The 25,392-nt window shown below is 36.5% G+C and overlaps 1 protein-coding gene across 10 annotated transcripts in view; it reads left to right on the top strand.

The window, feature by feature from the left end:
* LOC149084240 (uncharacterized) overlaps nt 1–25,392 on the top strand; it is a 114,245-nt gene that overhangs the window by 54,666 nt on the left and 34,187 nt on the right. For all 10 annotated transcript variants that reach the window (XM_089234590.1, XM_089234593.1, XM_089234589.1 and 7 more), the window contains 5 exons: nt 10,137–10,217; nt 20,106–20,329; nt 22,610–22,714; nt 24,086–24,128; nt 24,258–24,333. In XM_089234590.1, coding sequence (XP_089090716.1) covers nt 20,129–20,329; nt 22,610–22,714; nt 24,086–24,128; nt 24,258–24,333 — 425 coding nt within the window. In that variant the 5' untranslated portion in view covers nt 10,137–10,217; nt 20,106–20,128. The remainder of the gene's footprint in view (nt 1–10,136; nt 10,218–20,105; nt 20,330–22,609; nt 22,715–24,085; nt 24,129–24,257; nt 24,334–25,392) is intronic.

Below are 25,392 nucleotides of genomic sequence, written 5' to 3' on the forward strand. Positions count from 1 at the left end.
TGTTATCAAAATCCCGGTCATGATTATATTAAGCAGCGTGCATTGTATCACAAAGCCCCGAACTGCTAAACGTTGCGAAATGATTAAAATATGGGGTGTCCTCGAATCTCAGAAACCCGGACTCCCTAATGTAGTTTACGGTCCTCTTTCGACCGGATTTTCTGTTAACCTTCGGTCTCAAGTTTGACGGGATAGAAGAGATCTTTTTAGAACCCGAAATTGGCGCTAATTTGGAATATATTTATAAGCGATTTATTTTAAATCGTACTTTTCATATGAAAAAAAAGTTAGTTTCTCTCGGACCGTCTCATAGTTCTGATTTTTCAATATTTATGAGTTGAGTGTGTAAATGTTGATTGAAGAAACGTTCGGATCAAATGATTCCCTATAATTCAAGGTCAAACCTGCAATCGCTTGTTCTCGGTTTGTATGCCAAGTGAATCGTGGGGAGAATGAAAATGGAGGGGGCCGAAAAATATGAAACGTCAAGTGCGAGCCCACCTTTTTTTTGCCTTTGTGTGCCTGTTTCAATGGGAATATGCAAAAATTGTCATGCTATGTAAAAAAAAAAAAATTATGAGAAACATAGAAATAACTCTATTAAAAAAAAATCACCTAAAATTTTAAAGAGTATTTTCATTCCTCAACGAAATTTGAAGAAGTAAAATTGAATTTTGATGCGTATTGGCAAATACTGGTAAGACCCAAAGCCTCTTAGATATGCGTTAATCTGGGAGGCTTTGGTAATTTGGTAAGACATGGGGGAAGGGGTGGGGGGCTATGATGAGAATAAATGCGGATAGAATAATGGAATGTTGTTCTCTCCTCCTCAAATTGATCATTATAACTAATAGCTTTTAATATTATCGGTTATTTCAATAGCCGTTCTGAGGATCGACCAGAAAATATTTTATGATCGAATCGAACGAATTCGAACTGCCATGGAGTGTACAATTTTCTCCCACGGTGACAATGTATGAAATATTGGAAATAGTGAGAGTCCTCTTTTCTACTTATTGCGCTGAATCTTACAATTACAATGAAACTTGAGAGATTTTAATTATGTATGTGTCAGTTCCTTTTAAAAGCGACATAAATCACAATCACCAAATTAGTAGGACCACGCCAATGGATAGTCTTGACGCCGAATCAGCGGAGCCCATACATTATATTAGGAAAAAAAAGTGTTAATAAAATGCATGTGGGAATATATTGCTTCATTTTTTTTCCCCTTTTAATACTTCGGAATGAGATGAAACACGTAAAGTTTTTCGATGTTAATCTTGAATGATAAATGAGTTTCTGCGAGAGGAAATATCCAATGCCCGGCTCTGGTTATTGATGGTATTGCAGTCATTATTGATTTTCATTTTAAACTTCGGCTTTAATGTTCGCCGAACCCGATTCCCAGACGTGTGCGTGTGGTGCTTCTTTTTAGTTAAAATAGAGAAATTATCCTTCGATATTCACCATCATGAAAGTGGTGTTTGTTTCGCGAATTTCTGTTTTGTGAATGCGTAGCTAAATGCAACTCTAGCGAGGCTTGTTTGTGAATTGACTTTATTGGGTTCATTGAATGACTCCCTTCGCGATTTCGTATAAAACTTTTTTATGCGAATTTTCAATAGCTTATTTTCATTAGATGAACTTCGATCAGATGCTGTGTTGAAGATTGGAATTTCATCCACTGTCTTTGATGTTTGTCATATGGTGACAATTATTTTTGGTGGCTTAGTTTTTTTTTTCTCAGACAAACTAAAAAATTGAATAAAATATTGAATCTTTTTTCATGGCACAGTTATTTGACAGTTTGAGATGATATTTTTGTGGAGACAGTGAGGTACAGTAAAAGCTTCCTAAAGGGCTGTTTATTTTTGGAAGTCCAAAATTTTTCCTCGTGGCAAAGAAAGAGGTATTTTCTGGATATTATGCTGACGTGAACACGGAAGAACAAGTCATCTGGTTTCCGCCGGGATTCGAACCCAGGCCCTCTTGCAAGCACGTTATCATCTACGCCAGACTTTTTAGAGCGGGACCGCCTTTCTATCCATACCTTAGAGGACGTGTGCAATTAATTCTTTAAGATCTATGCCTTATAGATTTTTGCATCTGTCAAACCAACACCAGCTGTAGTTGAGTACTATAGCTGGTGTTGATCAAACGCGGTTGTTCGTGACAGGTAAGAGGTATTGAAATATATCAGTGTATATTTTGACCACTGCTGAACAATGTTCAGAAAACCTAAGCCACTCGTCAATGAGAATTCCTAAATCGGTGACCCACCCTAGTTGCATCCGGGATAGTGACACCATTCAACTCGTAAGAGAACCGTGGGTTGTTCGAACCAAAATGAGCGACCATGCACTTGGCAATGCTAAACGTCATGCTCCATTCATTCATTTGCCCATGCTCTAATCCTGTTTAAGTTCGTCTGGAGCAACCCTATCGCTTGATTCTTGAATGGAAATCCCCTAGTATGACAACCCTCTTACGCTTACACATGTAGGAAATTTCATCATGAAATTTGGCGATGTTTGGATCCCTATTCGGTGGATTGTAACAAATCCCAACAATAAGTTTATTATGTCTTTTGTTTTCAAGTTCAACCCATATATAGTTTCAATATCACTTCTTTGCACGTGACACTCTCTAGATTTCAAACATGATTTCACGTATATCAACACTCCACTCCCTTTCCTATCAGATCTATTTCTCAAAAAAGTATCGTATCCTGAGATGTGTAAGAAAGATTCATCCCATCGTTTGCCCAAGATGCTGTAATGGCTATAAGATTCAGGCCCTCCACAACTATCATAGTTTCTAAAAAATCTTTCTTATTACCCAAGCTCCTGGCATTAATTAGCACACATTTTAATTTGCCCTGTGATGATGTGTCAATCGAGAAGCCATCCAAGTCAGGTGGGTAATTCCCCGTCACTACTGTTGTGATTATCATTAGCTAACCCGCATTCCCGTCTACGTGGTCTGGGAGTAAAAAACCTGACCTAAACCTCCCAGACCCCATCCTATTCAGATGAATCCTATCCCAACGAAGCCACCTATCGGTAAATGCGGGAAGCTCCAAGAACGTGACCCCAAGTGAGGAGCAAATGTCCCCCCCCCCCCCCACCGTATCTCCGACCATGCGCTGGGAGTGCTTCCGACGATATAAAAAAACGTCTCGAACGTTGCCAATCTCTCTCTCAAGAAAAACCTCTTAGATAGACTGGGTTTTTCCTGGAGGAGGAGGAGACTAGACAAAGCCTCCTGGATAGTAGTATATATGAGGCTTTGGAAAAACCCGGAAACGTTAATCCTTACTTGCGATGCAAGGTCATCGCGATTCCCGCGTGACCAGACAGTGGCAAGTACTGGATATTTCAGTGCATCACACTACTTCCAATGCTGAGAATAATTTTTTATTGTTAATTTATAGCCTCTATTAAATGGACAACCCTGAGAATGGTCGGTTTTCAAAGGAGAGGTTGTTCTGGCAGACAAATTGTACAGTCAAACCTCGTTAAAAAGTCACTCTTGGAAGACCAAAAATATGACAGAGTGAAAAAAAAGATCTCGTAAACGGAGTATGTCATGACCGCGCTGATTCGTCTCCCTATAGATGCATTCATCACGTTATTACTTTATATATAGCCGAATCCCGTTATAACGAAATTTTGTTATAAAGGAATTTCAGGTTTTTCAATTGTTCCTATGTAAACTTATTTGGGGATTAGAAATGTTTTCGTTAAAACGAGGTTTTCACTATAACGGTATTCGACTGTATATTCAAAAAAATTGTTGTTCAAACATGAAAATTAATTACTCGAGTTTTTATGTTTTTATTAATCAAGTAATATTTATTTGCTACACGTAATTACGCATTTGAACAACACAAAATAGTACCTTTTTGGATTTTTAAAAATTCACAAGTTTTTCCGCATGCTTAGGAAAACCAAAGTATTATCGTCTTGTATGGCGGTTTAATTCTTTTAGAACATGGTACATAACAATAACATATTTATGGGTTCGTAGTAAAATAGGTGTATTGATTAGTAAAATATTTATTTTTCGCTGAACAAAAAGTTACTCCTTAAGCGGAGTGGGGCGACGCATTATCAGGAGTTTAATAACATTTAATAACACAGGACAATGGGATTTCCAAAAAAGTGACTCGGGAAGCGGAGTGAGGCGTTATCCGGGTGAAGGGCCCTTTCACACGGAGCGGACGCGGATGCGGATGCGGGTCCGGAAGAAGTTTTAACAATTGGAATATACTGCGCCTTTCAGACGAGCCGAAAAATCTCCGCACCTAGGAAATGTTCATGCGGGTCCGGACGTCGTCCGCATGTGTCAAAACCTAAGTGCGGGCTCCGCATCCGCACATAGAAGTTTTGACAATAGGTTTATTCGGGGCTATTCAGACGATGCGGATGCGGAGCGAATTCGTCCGCATCTTTGGCTACTTTTTGAAGGTGATTTTTCACGGAATTTTTTTAATTATTTGCCATAAATACCCTTAAAAACACCATATGATGGTCCCTGCTCATTAATATAATGTACCTACATACGTCTATCCCTTCGTTTCCTTCTGAGATGGAGATATAGCAACTTCAACTGCCTTTTGTCCATATTTCACAATTTTATACAATAAAACTTGTCAACAACGGCCACTGACGGGACCAAAACTATAAGCCGTTCTGTTCATTACGAATATTTAATTGACTACATACTTTAATAACTTTTAAATTTAATTTAAAAATTTTAATTTTTTTCTTTTTAAATTTTTAAAATTATTTAAAAACATAAATATCTGAAATATTATTTTAAATATTTGTTATGTTTTTAAATTTTTAATCTTTTAATTTTTTTAAACTTTAAAAAAAATACTTTTATTAAACAACGTTATCCACGTACGGTGTTCACTCAGAGCCGGATTAAGACGTTTGAAGACCCTAGCGCTTGAATATTTTTGGTGGTTCCCCCCGAATACCTACAAGTTTATTTTACTCAATATTTAGTCTATAAACTGAAAAAATGAAATTTTATATTTCAGAAATGAATAATCTAAGGATGGGATTTCACTCTAAAAGGTTTATGAAAGTTATTTTATAAAACTTGAAAAAAGCAACTAATAAATTGCAAGTGCAACCGATAATTTTATTAGTTGCTTTTTTAAAAGAATTATTATAAAATTTTCATAGTGTAATCCGTACTTGAGGCCGGGATTATACTATAAAGTTTTGTAAAAGATCTTTTATAAAAGTTAAAAAATTCAACCAATAGGCGCATCGGTTGCATTCAAGCAAATGCAACCGGTGATCTTAATGGTTGAATTTTTCACGTTTTATCAAAGAGCTTTTACAAAACTTTTATAGTGTAATCCCAGCCTAAGACAGAATTGTGATGTGAATATTTCTAAGCACAGACATTTTGAAAGTCCCCCCCCCCCCTTTTTTTTCATACTTGCAAATTCTTTGATATTTGCTGAATTTTTTTTTTTTTTTTTTGGAACATCGAATGTTTTGGATGTTTTTGGATTGGATTTTTCGAACATTGGATGTGTTTTTGGAATTTTCTTTCCTATTTTTCCGAAAAGACAGATTTTTTTTCAAAATTTTTTGAAAATATTTTAAGATATTTTCTCCCATCGACTACTTGTGAGGATCAGAATAGAGGCATCTTTAGGCTCAATGATAAAAACCACCAAAGAATGCCTCTAGGCTGCCTATGGGCACTGAATCAGGGGTGAAGGAGAAAAATAATTGCAAAAATTGCGAAAAAACAGTTTTTATGCACGAATTTCGAACTTACGAAATTCGAACTAACGAAATTCGAAACGAGCGCTGAAGATGCGGACGAATCGCCCGCATCTTCAGCGCTCGTTTGAAAGGGTATGCGGACCCGCATCCGCTCCGTGTGAAAGGGGCCTAACGAGATTTGACTGTATGTGGATTGTACAATTTCACTGTCGGGCTTTTGAGCCATATCGAGCAACCGGTGTTCTTAACGCAGTCAATAGACGCCAATAGGACGTGGGCGCCAGTCAATATTCGCTACAAGTATACAGATAAATAACTGCTCACAACAAGTTTAGTGAAGAAGAAGAAAATGGCATAAATCTGCATTGTGTATCCATGTAATACTCATGAACTTCATGTTTATTCATTTATTTCTCTGGAGGAAACATCCATAGATTTTTTTTTTTTCCTACTTCGTCAAATCTGCTTGAATTCAAAGAAGTTCCCCTCCGCTGCATACGTGATGAGTATGTGGTCTCGTGTGGAAACTAGTCCTACCTGTATTATTTCATTGCTCATCCGTTTGCTCTTTTCTTTTTCCAGAGCCCTGCTGGTCATTCCTCTCTCCGATCTGCTGCCTCCGCAATTTTTCAACCAGTTTGAGGAACATTTCGCCGGTGAGGTTTTGACCTCATCCTTCTTCTATTGGAAGAAGAGTCCCGGGTACAAAGATTCGTTGTTCTCTCCTGTTAATTTCATGCCCATAACCTTAACCCCTTTTTCTTTTTCTGCTCGATGCAGCGGAACAACAGCTTGATTTGCACGGCGAGAGGTTTTTCTGGAAATGTCAGTGTGTGCCGCCCCTCCCACTTTTTTTATTCTCGCCCCTCTAACTTTAGACGTTACCACATGTTGATGATTTTAACGCTTGATTTGTTTTTTTGTTGTTTTTTTTTCATCCATTATGAAGGTGCGAAGTGTTTCCTTTTTTAATACATGTATATTTTTGTCTCCCCCCCCCCCCGCCGAAGTTTTATTTGTGTGGGAAAAAAATCCATAAATCTATATTACGGTTGATCACATCTGTAGAGGAATGTAAAATTATATAACTATCATGGGGGGGGGGGGTGGTAGATAGAAGGTGTTGAAGGAGAAGCTACGATGGAATTCGTTTAAGCTAATTATTTTTTTTATGCTCAAATACCTGGAAAATTACTGCTCTTCGGAATTTTTTATTCTACGCAGATAATGAAAGCATTTTTTCTTTTTGCTGTGTACGTACCTCTAATTTGTGTGATCCGTTTTTATTTTTTCAACTCCATTTCTGTGCATTCATTGCCTGATTTGAAGCAAACTGAAAGTGAAGTAGATTAAATTAATTGTTTTTCCTAATTCTAGATTTCATTCCAAAAAAATTAATTACGGCTTTGGCTGAAACTTGTTTGCTAAAAGAATTTCTTTTTCAGGCCTTTTCAACCTTTTCAAATTCCCTTATTATGTAATTAGGTTTTTCAGCTGCACTTTGAAAGACGCATGTAAAAGATGATCAAAAACGTATTTGTTATTAACGTGGAAAGATAGTCTTTTATGTTTAGTAAGTGATGAACCATCGCCATGAATTCCTGCATTTGTCGCATATTTTCCTTAATCTACTGCGCGAGGGAGGAAATGTGATTTTGGGCTGTTTCTGTTCTCTGAACGAAATTTGGCGATGAAATGAAGGCTGCAGAATATTTTGTAATACTCAATAACCATGTGGTTACGAGTTTCTTATGTGAGGACGATAGCATTTTCCAACTTGGACGATTCTAAAATACAGTATATTTGTTTCACGTTCTTTCAACCACTTCTTCAAAATTTGAATCATCCAGATCAGTGATTCTCACCCGGGGGGCCATATGGCCCTTCCTTGTGATACTGGGATATGTTAAGGAAGCCACGGTAAAAAATAAATGGAAGAAGAGCCGTGACAGTTAATTAAAGAAGCCACAGAGAGCTGAGGGGAAAAAATTTCGATGTAAAAAAAAAAGCTTTTAAATGAAATTATTGTGACGAAAATGACTACTTTCAGAATCTAAAAAGTAAAACCATAAACTGCATTATATTCCGGGACGTCTCATGTCCATATAAGGAGCCCACCTTATGAGATTTGGTTCTAATTATTTTCGAGCGTAAGTAGTAAATATGTAAGCCATTACTTTCAGCTAAGTATGAGTCTCTCATACAGAATATCAAATTTCCCAGGAGACCCATGATATTGAGACGGCCCCGAATAGAACTAGGACAAGAGGGAAGCTCACTGAGCTCTAGCCCAGAGACCGATCTCATTTACAAACTTTTTGTTCGCTATAAATTTTACTGACAAAACCAATATAATACTGTATATTATAGAAAGGGTCTCACTCCTTGATGAGGATGCTAGACTCTAGGCAAGACAAGGCCACACGGGCGAAAACAAGTTAAGAAACGTTGATCCAGACAGCACCCGGAATGTAATAGATCAAGTATCTGCCTAAATCCAATTGAGAGCTATGTCGGATTTATTATAGAGGTGTTTGCTGCTGCTTCTGGATGAATGTTGAAATATTGCATGACCACGACGAATGCGCGTGTTCAATTCGTGTTGATGGTGATCCAACAAAGATTGTTGTGCGAATCATTTTTTAACCAGGCAGTGCAGTAAATAAAAATCAGATTCGATGATTCTGTATTTCAGGGCTTGACAAATCGAAAAAATTTTTAGCACCAGCCAAATTTCTTAGGAGCCAAGAATGGTTCCAATTACAAGAAAAACGGTCCTAAATGGTTTTTTCCCGAGACGAAATTTAGTGTCATTCATAGACTCCAATTTAGTAAGACAGAAAATTCCAATTTCCGATTTTATAGTCGACCTATCGCCTGGGATTTGTCAAGCCCTGCTGTATTCTTAACTATCGATATTCTTATATGTATTTCAGTTGAATTAATATATTTCCTGTAAAACAGTAGCACTTCAAAGATGTTATTTTCAGTTCACTATAAATGTTATTTTTTGACGTAGCAACTTTTATATTAAATTAGCTGTTACCTGTGGCTTCGCTCGCGTGGATTTGGTAATCTGAAAATTCTCCTCTTATGACTCCTTTAGGTGTTGAATTTTAAAAAATCCCTTGTTTGTGAGTCTCTACATGATAAAATAAAACTACTGCGCTAATTTCATATTTATAGCTTCAGTGGTTTCGGCTCGGTGATTATGAATCAGTCAGGACATTTAAATTCGCATCTGCAATGCAGTAATAATCGCGCAAACGAGAAAATTTTACGTTCCTTTCTTTAAAAAATTCGAATGCACTTCATGATCTGAACATTGAAAATATTGTCAACGTTTAATGAAAAAAAGTGTTGTGGGAATCCCCCCCCCTTCCCCATATTGTTTTCCTCATCTACCTCGCGATTTTACTTTACTTCTGCTTGACTTCCCATACCACGTTTTTCCCGTCTTTGAGATGAGCTTACCTCTCTCTTCACAAACAAATGAATATTTATGATACTGACATTCTAGTCGATCAAATTTGCGATATGCGCTTGTGATTACAGTTGATCCCGCTTATAACGTTCCCGCTTATAGCGTTTTCCCGCTAAGACGACTTATTTCCGTGGTTAGTAATTCTTATTTAGAAATCCCGTTTAAAGCGTTTTCCCTTAAACAACTTTTTTTCATGGCTGTTTTTTGAAAAAGGTTATAAGCGGGATCCACTTTAATCAAACCTACTTTATTTTGAACTGCGGGAAAGTGTTTCAATTTCAAATCATGTTCGATGGGTTTCATGGATGGATGAAATTAGCATTTGTAATGATTGCTGATTTTTCTAATTTAGTACATCACTATCAGGATTTTTCCCTTTTTTTAATCATGCTCTTTGATTGCCAGAAAAACAACTTTTGGATGTCTGATTTTGCTCATAAACATGATCGCCTTATTCGAATCATTAAATTACGTTACATCACTTACAAATACAAATACAAGGCCACAACAGGAAAAATGCCCAAAAAGGTGGCTTTCGTTATAAATCACCTGAAAACGTTGTCTTTTTCTTTCGATTGTATTTTTATATTTTCATATATTCAGTTTTGCAGTTCAAGAAATTTAAATTTTTCGGACAATTTTTTTTTATGGGGATTTCATAATTTATAGTAGCGATTTCCTGTACTGCTGCTGGTTCTAATTTCAGTATACAAAATAGGTACGGGAAAAAAGTGAATTCAATGCGTGTTTTATTTCCCCCCTGCGAAATTGCATGTTTTTTTTTGTTGGTTTTTTTTTTGGTGAATAATTTTTTTCTAATATATTTTTTGAGGTTTCATTGATCTGAACGTGATTGAGGCACGAGTTTAAACTATCATTTCTATTTTCTCTAGGCTTGCCGTCCATATTTTTCTTCGCCGCAACCGTTCTCCGAAACGTGGCTTCTCTGAAGCTGTGATTTGAAGACGATTTATGTGAGTATATATATTATAATTGGAATTTACAATCTAGTTTTGACTAATCAGGGCATTACAAGGGCTAGTTTTGCTTTTCTTGAGTTTCTTGTGGCATGAATTGTTTGTGTGTTGGTTCTTGGAACTATCTATAAATATGTCATTCCCGATGAAGTAAAAACCGATCACTTCGTGTATATCAGTTTTTATTTCTGCCTTGGGGGTACGAACATAGTGCACGCTGGTTTCCGATTCTGCCAGTCGGCGACAACTCGTGGAATCGGAAACCAGCGTGCACTATGTTCGCACCCTTGGCCGTTAGAAGGTCTGAATTATTTCCTTTTTTTCCCAGCACACAAATTATTTCTCCCATGTATTTTTTCTCCAGTCCGTGAATCATTTCTCTCACTTATTCATTTTTTTTTTTTTTTTTTGCCGTTTGGTGCATAAATTGTTTCACTCATCTATTTATTTTCGCCGGTCCGTAAATCATTTCTCCGATTTATTATTTTTTTTTTGTCGGTCCGCAAAATAAAAAATTCATCCTATTTATTATTTCTATTTTTTTATTCTCAAGTTATTTCCCACATTTCCGCCGGTTCGCGAAATTGTTTAACATTCACGGGTTCACCGCTTTAAAAAAGTTGAACACTGGGTTTAACTCTTTCGTATTTTGCTTTAAACAGTTTCCAAGTCACCGAAAATGTTTCCTTCAAAAACTATCGATCAGTTAATTTGAACTTTACCGCTCCCAAAAATTTACGCGGAAAATTTTCTGGTACGTGACCATATCTTTTTCTCTCTGGAGGGTCGAGGGGCTTTTACCCCAGTCTATTCTTATCTACAATGTGTTTCGCACCGTGTATTTTTCTCCAGCTTTTTTTTAGAAAGGAAATGTTTCAGAGAACTGTGGGCCCACCATCATATTGGTGGGCGGTAGGAAGAAGCCGCTGCGCCGGTTTTGGATCGATATCTCCTCCCACAACGACGGATAACCTGGCAGCACTGTGAATGTCTCCAGTCTGGTGTGGCCTAGGAAACGCAAGTGCCGGGTGCTTACGCAACTGGCGGGGTGGAACCCATTGTGACGGAAGAAAACCCAGTGTTGGATGAATCTGGGTCAAATACATTTGAACTGCAGACTCGCCAGACCCATTTCACACATTCATATGCACCACTGGATGTGGTTATGAATGTGGACGTGATCAGTAATCTGATAGATCTCATTCTCGAATCAACCAGAGATTTTTGAAATCGTATTCATAAATTATCAGGGTAATCACATGCATCACATCATTTCGCTTCGTAATGCATGTATTCAATCACGTGCTTCCAAAATTCTGCATTTGAAAATTATATTGGTTTTTGCATGTCATAACGTGAAATATTAATGAAATTGCATCTCGCGTCCCTTTGGAAAAATGCATACACGGCCAATGTCAAATGTACACTCTTCTTATGAGAGATTAATTTATTTCACGTGGAAATTCTTTTATATGCATATGAGCAAGCGTCAGTCGGATACGATGCCTAAAGGAGGAAGGGCAAGACAACCAAATACGGACCAGGTTATTTCTCGAATAAGATTCAACTCTAGATTCACTGTTGTGTTCTACAATTTCGAAATTGTGATCATATTGGACATTATTTTTAGTTCTAGTAAATTTATTGTGGCACCCTTCTGTAAATGTGTTACATGAATGAAATCCCCAAGTCCTATTTTGATTTTTACTAGGTCATTTCAAATGCAAGTTCACACCCCAATGTTCGTCAGCCCGAACATACGAGTTTCTTTAGATATGTAAAAGAAATTATTATAGTTGTTTCCCCTGATGTGGTCGTTCTACTGTTATTGTAATTATTCGGCTGAAACAGCTTTTATTTTCCCCCAGCTGATTGCGATAAAACAATTCCATTCAGCCTAATAGTCGGTCTACATCAGACCTAATATTTATGCAAGTCTTGCAGTTAGAACGTCTTTGGTGGATGAGTTGATTACTCAACATGAAATGCAATGATTTTTTTTTATTCAAACGGACCGAACCAAATCAACGGTTTCTTCCTTCGTTTCGTATGGTAGATTATGAGCTGATTTTTATTAAGTGAAATATCTCTTACGTTTTTTTTTATTTTTGACGAATGTTTCCTGACTCCAAAGTAAGTCGTTTTGTATCAGAGATAGTTGCGAGATCTCAATTTTTCCTGCGCGCGATCAGCTAATTTTCATTTGTGTGTCTAATAAAAGACTTAAATAATCATTCTTATAAGTACTAATAAAAATGATTAAAACGAAGATGCATTCGGTATGTATTATATTTCGACAGACGTCTCTGATTTTCGGGCCGATTTATGCAAGGGCGAGTAAGGCATTTGCCCTGTATGTTAAAATTCTCCTAGATGTACTTACTAGTCTATCTATATATAGGAGAAACATTATGCATGGTAGTTGGTGTTATGTATTTAGGGTTGCCGCTAGCTGCCTAGTCAGCCGAGGCAAGCACGCATTTTGGGCCCCCCCCCCCTTTCTGGTTCGGGGCACCAGAGCCGGCTGCGCTCCCCTAGTTGTCTCCGTGTTTTTAACTAGTTAGTCATGATTTTTTAATCGATTAGTGATCGACTGATTAATTCAACTTTAATCGGATATTTTCCGAATGCTAACTATTTGTAACGTACATGGTATTGTTAACTATACGGATTGGTAACTATCGACGGCCAAATAATTACACACGGGATTCCTTGTGAAAAACTAATATAGGAAAGTGTTTTTTTTGGATCGGAAAAATATTGAGTTTATAATCTTTCGAAATTTTGTGACGCGCAATTTTTTTTCTAACGGTCAAACTCCGAACGAAAGTACATTTCTCCGCCAGTAACGGGTTTTAACTTCTTGAAAATTAACTGAAATATTCAATCCAATTATATATATATAGAAGCCAAGTTCACACAGCCTTCTTCCTTCACGATTGGCACTTTTTCTCTCCATGTAGTAGTATTTGAGGGGAGGTGTATACAGTGTGTACATATTTACTGCGTGATCGTTATTTTACGTTGTCGTTTTAATCAGATTACATATTGATCAATAAAACGGCAATATTTTTCGGGTTTTTTTTAACTTTCATCGAAACTGTTACGCATAAAAAGCTTCAGTGCAGGATGTAAAAATGGTATCTTGACGAAGATGTGACTGATGCGAACAATAAAATAACGATTCAATCAGAAACTTTTAATACAACTTATTATGTTACGAATTGACGTACTCAAAATAATTTTTGGTTTCGAATTTTTCTATTGATTACGCTGTTCAACACTGCTTTTGTTTTCAAGGATAATTCAGTGATTTTAGGGTGCTTTCACTTGATTCTGAATCTGACATTGGGTTGATCGGCTCTACTTTTTGAGTTGGAATGAAAGTTGAATTTCAATGGTAATGCCATAAGCAGAGCGCGGATTTATGGGAGGGGGGGGGATGTGATCACACCGCTCGGTAATGATATAAATGTGATAGTGTGTTCTATAAAATAGGAAAGTAAATAAAAAGTTGAAAGAGAAATTTTCACGCAAAAATTTGTGACTGCAGAGTATGTTGAAATATTGATACCGATGCATTATCTCGAAAACTGGAGCCAATTCGACAAAACCAAAAGCAGTTTTGGAATCGGCAGCACCAATATATCCTAAAACCATTAAAATTTCCTTTGGAAACAAAAATGTGGTGTTTTTTTTCAGGCCTAAAATTTGGCTATTTTAATCTATTCACAAACGTTTAGTTTTATGGTAGTTATTAGAGCCAGTATTATTTGAAAAAATAATTTTGAAGAATAGCTTCATCACTCTCAACAAATTTTATGGATAGTTCGGTAAGAGGAATTGCCGGAAAAATGTGACTGTTGTGCCTGACAGTCTGATTGAATATCTAGTGTTGTCTGACCTTTCAATGCTGTCATCTATATTTCAAATTATAAGTGAAGTGCAATGAGCCTTTTGCTGCTATCTTTGGTGAGACTTTTTAACGGGAGATCGGCTCGCATTTGCTCTTCGAAGTTAGGAACCACAACTTCAGCGAATCACCATTGCGGTGACGATGGGGTTTGAACCCAGGTCCTCGCGATGTGAGTCCGGGGGTGCTTTCGCTTTGGATACCGTTGACTGTATAAACTTGCTGCTTGCAAGGCTGATTCGTGGTACGCACCTAATATAAGGATAATAATATATATTATCCTTATATTAGGCACTAAAATATATACATGTTACAATATTCTTGTATGTTGAATGGCATCAAATTAGAAATTGTAACAAAAAATAAATAAATAGCCGCAGTCCTTTCTGGAGAATGAAACAAAAATGACTCACGCTTATCTATAACTTTTGTAAAGATGCAAAGAAGATATTCTGATTGACTTGTAAAATGTTTCTTTTTTCTCTTTCCTGAAAAGTGCGAGAAAAAAAACCGGTTTTTATACATCTCGTTTCCTGTATAGCAGGGTTAATGCATTTTTAACATTGTCAAAAATGTCAAGTTATACGTTTGGTGAATTTGGCCGGATTTTTAAGTTACGTCATCAATTTTTAAAGCGTTATAACTCATTAATTATGGGTCAGATCAAAAAACTGAAAACACTTTTCTGTATTAGTTTTTCATAAAGAATCACGTGTGTAAAAAAAATTATTGGGCGGTCGATAGTTACCACCCTGTATAATACTAAATTGATGCTACAAGAATATGTTATATTGATTTTACGCACGTATTTGCTAGATGTGAACAAATATAGAAAGAGATGTAAGTTATCAAGTCCACCCGCAGTTCAATATGCGATATTTGTCGAATTTTGTTAAGTTGTCTTTACTTGAATTTTTCCGTTTTCCCCTGAAAAAACATCTGCTTTCTGAACATGAATACTGTCGATTTCGTCAAATGAATCAAGTCAATTTACTATCTTTTAATTAAAATTTTTAATTGAATTGTGATCGTCGAATTAGCTCAACTAAAATTTGATTGAGAATAACAATGAATCGATTAATTGTCCCCGATTATCTAATTAATCGGATTAGCTCTAACTGATAGCAATGTAGAAGTGTTAGCTACCACCGTTCAGTGTACAAACTATTCAAAGACAGGCATTATAATGAAAATCTTCATTGGTCATTTTATTGTAGCAGCATTTTATTCTGAAGGGGGTTTTTTTTCGCAAACGCTTGTTTGACGTCCTCATTTGCGTTTATGAACATGAATTTTAATTAAGGGAAAAAAAACGTATATGTGAAAGAAAATAAATTGATTATTCTGTCATATCGGACAGTCCTGGTTAGTTAACATAGTTGGTTCATGAACCAATACCTCCATAGATAAGGTTAAGGTTAGTATATGTTACGGTAAATCTGATAAATCGGTTACTGTATATAATTATCCGGTTAATATGCATACTTACCAATCATCTTGGTAAGTTTGATAAATTTATCACACTTACTGGCGAATATACATAATATCCAAAAGTAATTGGTGAATTTGATAAATATATGAAAAAAATTCCAAACGAGCCTAGTATGTGTGATGAATATAGTCGTACCCCAATATAATGACAACAAATTTTACTATCGTACCCGATGTAATAAATTTACTATAGTATCTACATGTATGAATTAGCATGTATAGTATATCATGATGTACGATTTATCGTGTATACCAACGACGCGATGCTTGGGTATTATACGTAATCGCCGGTAATAGTGATAAATTTAGGGAAATTTATCAAATTTACCCACGATGCTTAGGTACTATGCATAATAACCGGCTGTTTTGTGTAATAACGGCCTTTATCACATTTACCGTAACATATATACATTGCGTCCCCCGCTTATAACGTTCCACTTAGAACGTTTCCCATTTAGTACGATTCATTTTCGTGGTTCCCAACACTTTAATACTCATCCAGTTTTCCTGTATAAAGTGTTTTCCCTCATACAATGGTTTTTATGACGGAAAAACGTTACAAGTGGGATCTACTGTATAAGATATCTTATCTATAGGGGGTGTTGAATGAGTGCAATGAAATTCAAGTCTCAATAAATACTAGATATGTATTTTCTTGGGTTTAGCGGGTTTTTTTTCGAGTGAGTTACTTTTTTTAGAATGTGAATAAAACTGCGAACTTCTGGGCTTATTGCATCTATTCGAGTCAAAAGTCCGCTCATCTGTGGGCTCAGGTCGCGTTTTCTGTCTTCGAAAAAAAAAAGTTATTCTCTTGAAGATGATGACCTAAAATCTTGGAAATCGGCCCACTTGTCTCGGGCATTTTGCCCATTACTCGAAAATTTCATTGCTTTTCGCGCTTCTGTTTTTCCTCAATCTTCTGCAGTTTTTTCTGCTTTATTTTTTCTTCGTTACTTCCAGACCGCTCCCGATTTGCCCTCGTTGGAGAGATATCACGAAAAATTCCCTACAGATTATCCTAGACCAGCTTTTACTGGATGATCAAATAAATGGTCGCTGCTTTTCTTCAGACTTTAATCAAAGGTTCTTGTGACATCCTACAAGTAGAATGATCTCATTGGATCAATGACATATATGTATATGTACAGGTCGGAGTTTATTAAATTTTTTTCAAAGGTTATCAACTTGATCCTAACTTATAAACAAAAGAAAAGCAACATCAAGGGCAAGTCAAAGCAATGAATAACAATTTTTTTCATTTGAGAAAATTCCATTATAATGCTGTGCTATTTTTATACGCAGGGTGTCCCATAAATTCTTAAATAGTTAAAAATTCATAAAAATTTACGGAATTAGCGTATTTGGATGTAGTCTGCGGAAAAGTTATTTTGGTCTTTACTGAATAAGTGAAGGATGTAGAAGTTTCGGCTTTGAGGATACTTTCTTCAGAGATTCAGTAGAAAAACAGTGTGGGAGTAAAAGAAATGTGATGAAAGAACATGTACAGTACTTGATATAAAAACAGAACAGATCCCAGATAATACAGATTAAGGAATTTATCGAATGATCTGATATTTCAAGTTCTGCATAAGATACAGTGAAACCTCGATATACATAATGATACCGAACCAAGAAAAAAATATCTTTGTATAGGAATTATTTTTAAATAGACAGTCAAAATTACCACGTGTGATCAAATTTATGCTGCTGTTGGCAACTTTCCTAAGAGAGAGCAACAGTCCTACAAACAGTACAAATATTCAGTCACTACACATCACTCACTTCACTTCTGAGATATAGATGGCAGCACTGAAATCATACACAACACCAGATACGCACTCAGACTGTTAGGTACACGCACTTACACTTCCGGCACAACTCACTAGGTAGTAAATTGCCTATGGCAATAGACCTGAGTTGTGCTCGGTTTGAAGAAAAAAAAAATATATACCGAACACTTTCGGTGATTAGGGGATGCCCAACACCGATATTATTAGATGTGTCACATGTTTCAGTTCTTCCGAGGACGAGTTAAAAAATGTACTGAAGGATATTTCGAGCGAAAAATAAATAAAAATAATAAAAGTTGTTGCGATTTCGAAATCATCCTAAAAATATTGTTATAGAGGGGTTTATCATAGTAAAGGATATCGTTGTATCGAGAAAACTTTTAACATCGAGTATCGTTGTAGCGAGATTCCACTGTATATGTATCTGTTTTGTGGGCATTGTAAGTAAATTGGGCAAAAGATTTTTTTTTTTTGTGACATTGAAAACCGTTATTTTGACACACTCCCTGAAATGTGCTTTTCCTGTCATACAACCCCTATTCGGCGGTCACCTCCGCAGACGGCCACTTTTTTTTGGAACGCCGAGTGGCCGTCTTAGAGGAGTTTCACTGTATTTACAAATTTAAGGGACACCATATACTGTATTATCATGATACAGTTGGTCTCCATCTCATCGAAAATTTATCAAGTTTTCCAGTAGGCGGAGATAGACTTGAAAGTGTGTGGGACATGATGATGATGATGTCAGTTCATATATATCCAATAGATCAGTTGGCTCCACTTTTGACGCTGGGGGGGTGGGAGAAGAGATAACAATCCTTTCCCCCACCCACACCTTTCACTATCTCTGCCCATGAGTTTTACTTTTTTTTATTTAGGCCAGGTCGCTTCGCGAATAATATCACCGGCCCTCAGGAGAGATGACCCGGAAAGATGGTGGTGGTAGCGCCTTAGAGGTGAAATAACAGACAATAATGGAATTGTAGTGCTCTAACTTAGGTTTTAAAGTTTGTCCAAGTTTAGAGAGCTGTGGTCTGTACACATGAAATTCTGGTCCGTTTTTCGGCCGCTTCATAAAATACAAATTAGCAAGACCATAAATTTGACATTTATTTTTGAAAAGTTAATAGACTGTATTGTGCTTTCCATGAAAGTACAGGGTGTCCCATAAATTCGTAAAATTTCATAAAAATTGAAGGAATTGGCGTATTTGAATGTGGTTTGTGAAAAATTATTCTCTCAAATTTCTTTTTGTCACAGAAAAAAAATTAAAATTTTTGTCAGAATATTACATGAAGGCAAATCACTGGAAATATGCAAATCAGTGTACTATGAAATACAGGGTGTACAATCAAAAGCTCATTTCTCTGAATTTTCCTGTTACTGCCGCTTACATAAGGTTTTCATTGTGATGTAGATATTGATATATAAAGCGCTATTGGTGAAGTTGTTTTACCTCAGCCAAAAATCACCGGCTGTAGATAGTGTTGTCTTAACGCATGAGCCCACCCGGGCACGGCCTGGGGTAAAGCCATATCTGGCTTTACAGTTGTAAGCCTGTTGCTCTTTTTAACGGGGAGATCGGCTCACATTTACGCCTTAAAGTTGGGAAATTACAGAAAACCAACTTCAGCCGACCACCTCTGTGGTGCCAGTGGGGTTCAAGCCCAGGACCTCGCGATTCAAGTCTTTCGCTATCATTGGCATATGCAAAGGGGAATTTTGGGGTTCTAAACCCCCGCCCCCCCCCCCATTGACCCAACATTATAGTGTTAACTTATTTTGCAGGAAAAAACTTAAGCCTTCCCCCCACCCCCAGAAGGGAAAAATCTGAAACCCCTAGAAAATTACATGTACGCCTATGGTCACTATTACCACTCCACCACCACAGTGGCCAATCACTACTGCTGGACATTCGTGCATTGCCCTCTATCGAAAAAAATTTGAACTGTTCTTCTTTACGAAAAAAAATCCCTCTTTGTGAGCGCCTGTGGTACAACCTGTGTGTCAGCCCTGGGTGTAGCAAAACAAATTTTTGTCCTGCTCAAGGTCCAGGTTCAGGACTTGGGCAAATATGAATTTTTGTCCCCCCCCCCCTTCCTTTTATACAAATACAGGGTTATAATAGGCCTCAAGGCAAAATGCCCAATGAGGTGGCTGAAAATAGTGTTATTTGAGTCAGAGGCATGGAGAGGGATGTGTGGGCTATATCTATAACACAAAAGGCAGTCAGTTTGCGGAACCCTGAAAATTTCTTTGCTTTGTCCATGCGAGAAACAAGCTCTGGTTCTATTGATGTTAATTTCTCATTTCTTCACTTTAAAATTTTCAAGGTTTTTCTCTGACAAATTTTGAATTTTCTCCTAAAAAATAATGGAAGGAACATCATGCTATTCCTTTGCTCGATCTAAGAAGAAAAAAAAGAGGAATGCTATGGATGATTGAATCGGCATTACAAAAACGAGGTGGTTCTTGTTAAATTGCAAATGCTTCCAAAAAAGTTCATTTGCGGTTTTATTCCAAATGCTGCTGCTGCTGGTGTTTATCAGTGTACTTATTCATTGGTATAAAAATATTATTAATAATATTACCTATCACTGTATTCTTTATTGCCATGGGTATTTGTTAAACTATAACAACTGATTGCCTACCTCAGAGGAGAGTTTTTAAAAATCTGTATTTTGCCTATAGAAAGTGCTGTATATAGCACAACCATGGCAGAAGAAAAAGGGGACCCGGAGGATCAAAAAGCTACTAATGAAGGAGGTGGAGGAGGAGGGGGCACCCAAGAAAATGAAGCAGACTCATCCACAAGCTCTCCAAAGGCGAGAAGTGTATCATCAGTTGGAAAAGCAAAAATGGCACTTTGCAGAGTTCGAATGCTTGATAACTCAGACTATGAAACCGAAATTGATGTGAGTATTTAGCATTTTTTTGTTCTATTTACATATAGTTTGTAGAATACTAAAATAATTAAGTATGAACTTCTTGCATTATAGTTTCGCCTTTGTTTGGATTTTTTTAATCACCTTTTCTTGATGGACATGAAAAACAATGACATTATGACTTTTCAGTTATGATTGCTGTTTTATAAGGCCATTTTATTGTTATTATTTTTTATCTTCTATATTACTGTAGTCCATTATACTTTTTGCCCTTTTATTAACAGGTTAACCAGTTTCATCCTCTTTTCCTTTCAAAAGGTTTAAGATATGCACGGGGGTGGCAACCCTGTTAGAGTGCGTACATGATTCTATGGAAAATAATTTCCCAATCCAGCCCTCTTTTATATTTTAAATGTTTCCAGTTATTGTTCATTCAGCATCCGAGTGGCATGGTGGTAAAATGCTCATCAACCACCCTGAAGGTTGCCATCACTGTCCCAGATTCAAACCCGAGGGAGGATATAGACTATAATATTCCCTAACAAGCTTGAGGCAACCACCGATAGTTAGCACCTCCATTAATGAGATGGGTTGGAAATGAAGGTGCCACCGATAGATAGCACCTCCATTTCCAACCCATCTCATTAATGGCAGTAAATTGCAATATAGTGATATGGTCAAAGTTAGTGTTTGGTGATATAGTTATTGTTCATTCAGAAATAAATAATAAAAAATGAATATGGTGAAAGCGATATGGTGATTGTTTGGTTGGTGATTGCGAATGTGAAATATGCTCAATGTTTTATCATATGTTTCATACACACATTTCATTTACAGTTCAAAAAAGTGATATATTTTTTGTTACATTCATGACAACATACTATTTTTAAAAATATTTTCTTTTCAAACCAATTTTGTCATTCCAAGAGTTGTACAATTTTATTCGCAAACAAACATTTTTGATGACTTCAAGCATTATCCCCCTTATCATGCAGCTAAGTCTTCAGGCTGAGATCGTTGGCAGGCCCCTAGGCAAGGTTTTTTAGACACCTGTATGATTAATTTACAGTAAAAAAATTATAAAAATCTTGCCCGACCCTTGAGCTGGAATCCTGATTTTGAATATATAGTTGATGTGCCACTTATTGGAATCATGGATAATGTAATCATTTGGGTATTGTTATCACTTTTGCAAGAAAATGGAACAGACCAATATCATAACATGGAGGGAAATAGTTTTTAGTCATCAGAACTTATATAGTATAATGTTTATCTTTTTTTTTCATTGAAAGGGTTTTTTTTTTGTGAGCATTCTGAAGATAATTTTCAAACTCTTCCCCCCCCCCCATGAGTTATCGTTATCAGGCTGCAAGGACACTGTGTTCTCTTTCCCCTTCTTTTGTTTACATGTCCGTACTTAATGTCCTAATCAGTCTATAAAGTATTTGCTGCAATCCATGTATGTGTGGAGCTCCTTTTGCAATGGCCTTCCTTTAGTGAAGGCGAATGTGTGACAAAAAAAAAAGCTCTTTCTCTAAGTTCTTGATCTTTAGATTTGAATTTCTTTTTCCAAAAAAGTTTTCCACGGAATCTATGAAACGTTTGTATATTTAAAAAAAATATAGTAATTCGTGATATATATTAGACAAATCCATTCTAAAGCCTCACAATACCTGAATAACGAAAGTACAGGATTTTAGCCCATAGGAAAAAAAATCCTCTTTTGTAGCAGAATTTTTTTTAAAAAATGGAATGGGATTGAACATTTTGCAACCAATTATATAGGACAGAAAAACAATTGTCCCATTCCACCAAACGGGATGTATGGTCACTATACTTGCAAATGGGACTCTTTTTATTTATAGTGATCATTCTGTTAGTGTTATCGGAAACCCCCAAGTCCCAATGTGATCACATTAAGCAGCATTGACTGTATAAAGTGGGAAAAAAAGGCTCAAATATATGTGGAGACAAATATGATGCATGATTGGTAGAAGCTACGGGTACAATTTAGACACCTGTGAATTGGCTTTGAAAGGAGGGAGGGCTGAAAATTTTTCCTCCTGAGAATGGAAGTCATAGGAGTAATACGTTTTTGTGGAAAAGACATATGATACTTTATGAGAAACTATTGTTTTTCTGAAATGGAAAAACTGGTATGCATTTGTTTTGTTAAAGTTAAATTTCATTGCAAAAGATTAGAACTGTCCCAGCTTAAAAACACAACTTGTCAAAGAATTTTTTTTTTTGTATTCTGTCATTTCAAAGTGTTAACATGTTGAACTTATATAGATATATTTATTTATTTAGCGAAAATCAAAAGGAGTTGAGCTGTTTGATAAAATATGTGAGCTGAATAACCTGTTAGAAAAAGATTATTTTGGACTCACTTACAGAGACCAAGAAGACATTAGGGTGAGACAGATTTTTGGTTTAATTTCGAACCCTCATTTCATTATGTTCTGAATTATTCTTGAATTCATATTATTTGAGTGCAACACTTTTTTTTGTGAGGATGAAAAATATTAGAAATGATCTTTCTTCATAAAAACTTATGTGAGTCTGAGAAATTTCAGTAGCACTTTGAGATAAACTGTATGAACACATCCAAATTATTAAAAACATAGACTTTTCTAAATTTTCAAAGCTTCAACTAGAATAGAAATACAATAGACATATATTGACTAGATCCATGGTTCTCAACTTTTTTTAGCCCATGGCTCCTTTTTTTATAACCATATTTTTTTCTCATGGCCCCTGATCTTACCCAGGGTCCCTTACCCTCATGAAGATGCAAGGTTCTTTCTACTTATCAAATTTAGTCAAAATTAAATTTGTAATGAACAAAAATTTTATAAATAAGATCAATCTTTGTTATCTTGGGCCAAGCATGAATCTAGAAGAAGAAAATAGGTCTGGAAAATACGGGACAATTCAACGAACCTACACAATAAATCTACCTTCCCAACGCATCAGTATTGGTCCGCACCAACCCTGGACTAGAGTTCAGTGAGCTTCCTTCTTGGGGGGGGTATATGCATAACCATCTCACAACTCTGGCGGTTCCCATTCAAAGTGGTGTTCTGGGGTCCTTACTTCGAAGTAGCTGTAGCAGCTTACATATTTACTCTCCAAAATCATAGTACCAGGGACATGAGGACTCCAAACCATGCCCATGGGTTAAGATTAAGATGGCTCTAGCTCCATGGCCAACTCAGCTTCATTCTGAAAGTGTAGTTACATTTTTTTCCCCCATCATATTTCGCGTGCAAACTTTTTCTTCACATCTCTCTGTGGGGGTGCCCTGCTTCACCGCTTGTTGTGGCTTCCCTTTTATCTGATTTTCACCCATGGCTTACTAAAAATATTCCAGGACGATGGGGGAGCCATATGGTCCAAAGTTGAGAACCACTGGACTAGGTGACTGCAAACTACGTAGCCGCTGCAGGAAATCATTCCCCCTTTCTTGAGGGGTTAACACACCAACTTCTCAGCAAGGCATGCAGAAAAAATTTAATGCTGCCATTCAGAATCAGCAGTGAAATGTTTTTCCCAGTCTAGCTTTCATGTATAGAAAATGGCGGGTCAGATGAAAATGATCGAATGAATAATTAGGGAATTTCGTTCACCCAAAAAATTTGACAATGGTTTTATTTGTAATTTTCTGAATAAAGACAGACCAGTTAATGATAAAACTATCAGAATAAGCTGTCTGCTCAAAATTGATTTCCAAGTTTTCAAATAAAATACACACTTACACATAGACTTTCTCTCTCTTACATCCAGAATTGGCTCAATCTTGACAAGAGAATTGGAAAACAAGTAAAAAGTATGTATTGTCACCCACTCTTGTTTTCTCGAAGAAATAAACTTAAATTACATATTCATGTAATGCATGCATACCATGGGATGAGAGCATGTGTGATAAAATACTTTTTTTTTTACTTGCTGTTTCAAGGTTCACCATGGGTATTCAATTTCGAAGTGAAGTTTTATCCTCCAGATCCTGCTCAACTTCAAGAAGATATCACTAGGTAAACCGTGCATTAATTTTTTTTTCTTATATGGCGTAAATAATTTATGCTTGCATTGATTATCTTGAGACCGTGGTTTGTTTTATTTGTCACTCTCATGTTAAACTAAATTATACATAGTTTTTATGAGATTAATTTATTCCTGGAAATCCCTTGTGTCATTAAAAATCCTGATCCCTAAATCACAAGTTGATCTATTTTTAACAAGTATTCCCCTTTCTTAACTCTGATTTACTTGTATGAGGAGTTGATTGCAAGTAGTGGCCTTTCTTCTGCATAATGCCCTCCTCACACGGAAGCTAACTAAAGTCAGGCAACTTATAAGAGAAACCGTATCCAGAAGACAAACACGTATATCGCTGTAGAAGCCCTCACGCGAGGACATTGGCAACGAAATATCTAACACGACTCAGTCACTGGGCAACTGGCATGCTACGCATGCCAACTTATGTTGCAAAACCGTCTAGCATTTTTTCATATTTTCGTCATTTGAGTTTAGATGATGAGCAGTGATCCAGCGTCAAATTTAAAATTTGTTTCGGAAATTGAAGAGCATCCTGAGTAAATAATTATCAGTTGAAAGGATATTTAAAAAGAGCCCACCAAAAAAGCATTTAATGAAATTGCGACAGAATTTCAGCTCACGGGTAAATACACAATTTCTTTATTTAAATTGATATTATTTTGAAATTATAATGAAATCAGGGTTGTCAGAAGTGTTTCGAAACTGTGGGTGCTCGTCTTTAGTTTTATATTGGAAATTTTAATTTCTGAATCAATTCTGGGGGTGCTCCAGGATCCATGCCACAAATTACTGTGGGTGCTTGAGCACCCCCTGCTCTGATGCCACTGAATGAAATGGTGAACCAGGCCCATCATTTCAACTTTTTCTATGAGGATGTTCCCCGATTTTCCACCTTGCTTGGAATGTCTGTAACTTAAGTCACACACATCTATGTGTGTGGAAATATTCTGGGAATATCACACACATTCCCTGAAACGTAAAGAATTCACACACACATGTGTTGTTTGTCTCTAGTTTTGCCTACAGTTTATTTT

The sequence above is a fragment of the Pholcus phalangioides genome, unplaced genomic scaffold (genome assembly GCF_987345545.1).
Source record: "Pholcus phalangioides strain wild (caught in Gottingen) unplaced genomic scaffold, Ppha-v1.0 ptg000008l_1, whole genome shotgun sequence".
In the NCBI taxonomy this organism is placed as follows: Eukaryota; Metazoa; Arthropoda; class Arachnida; order Araneae; family Pholcidae; genus Pholcus; species Pholcus phalangioides.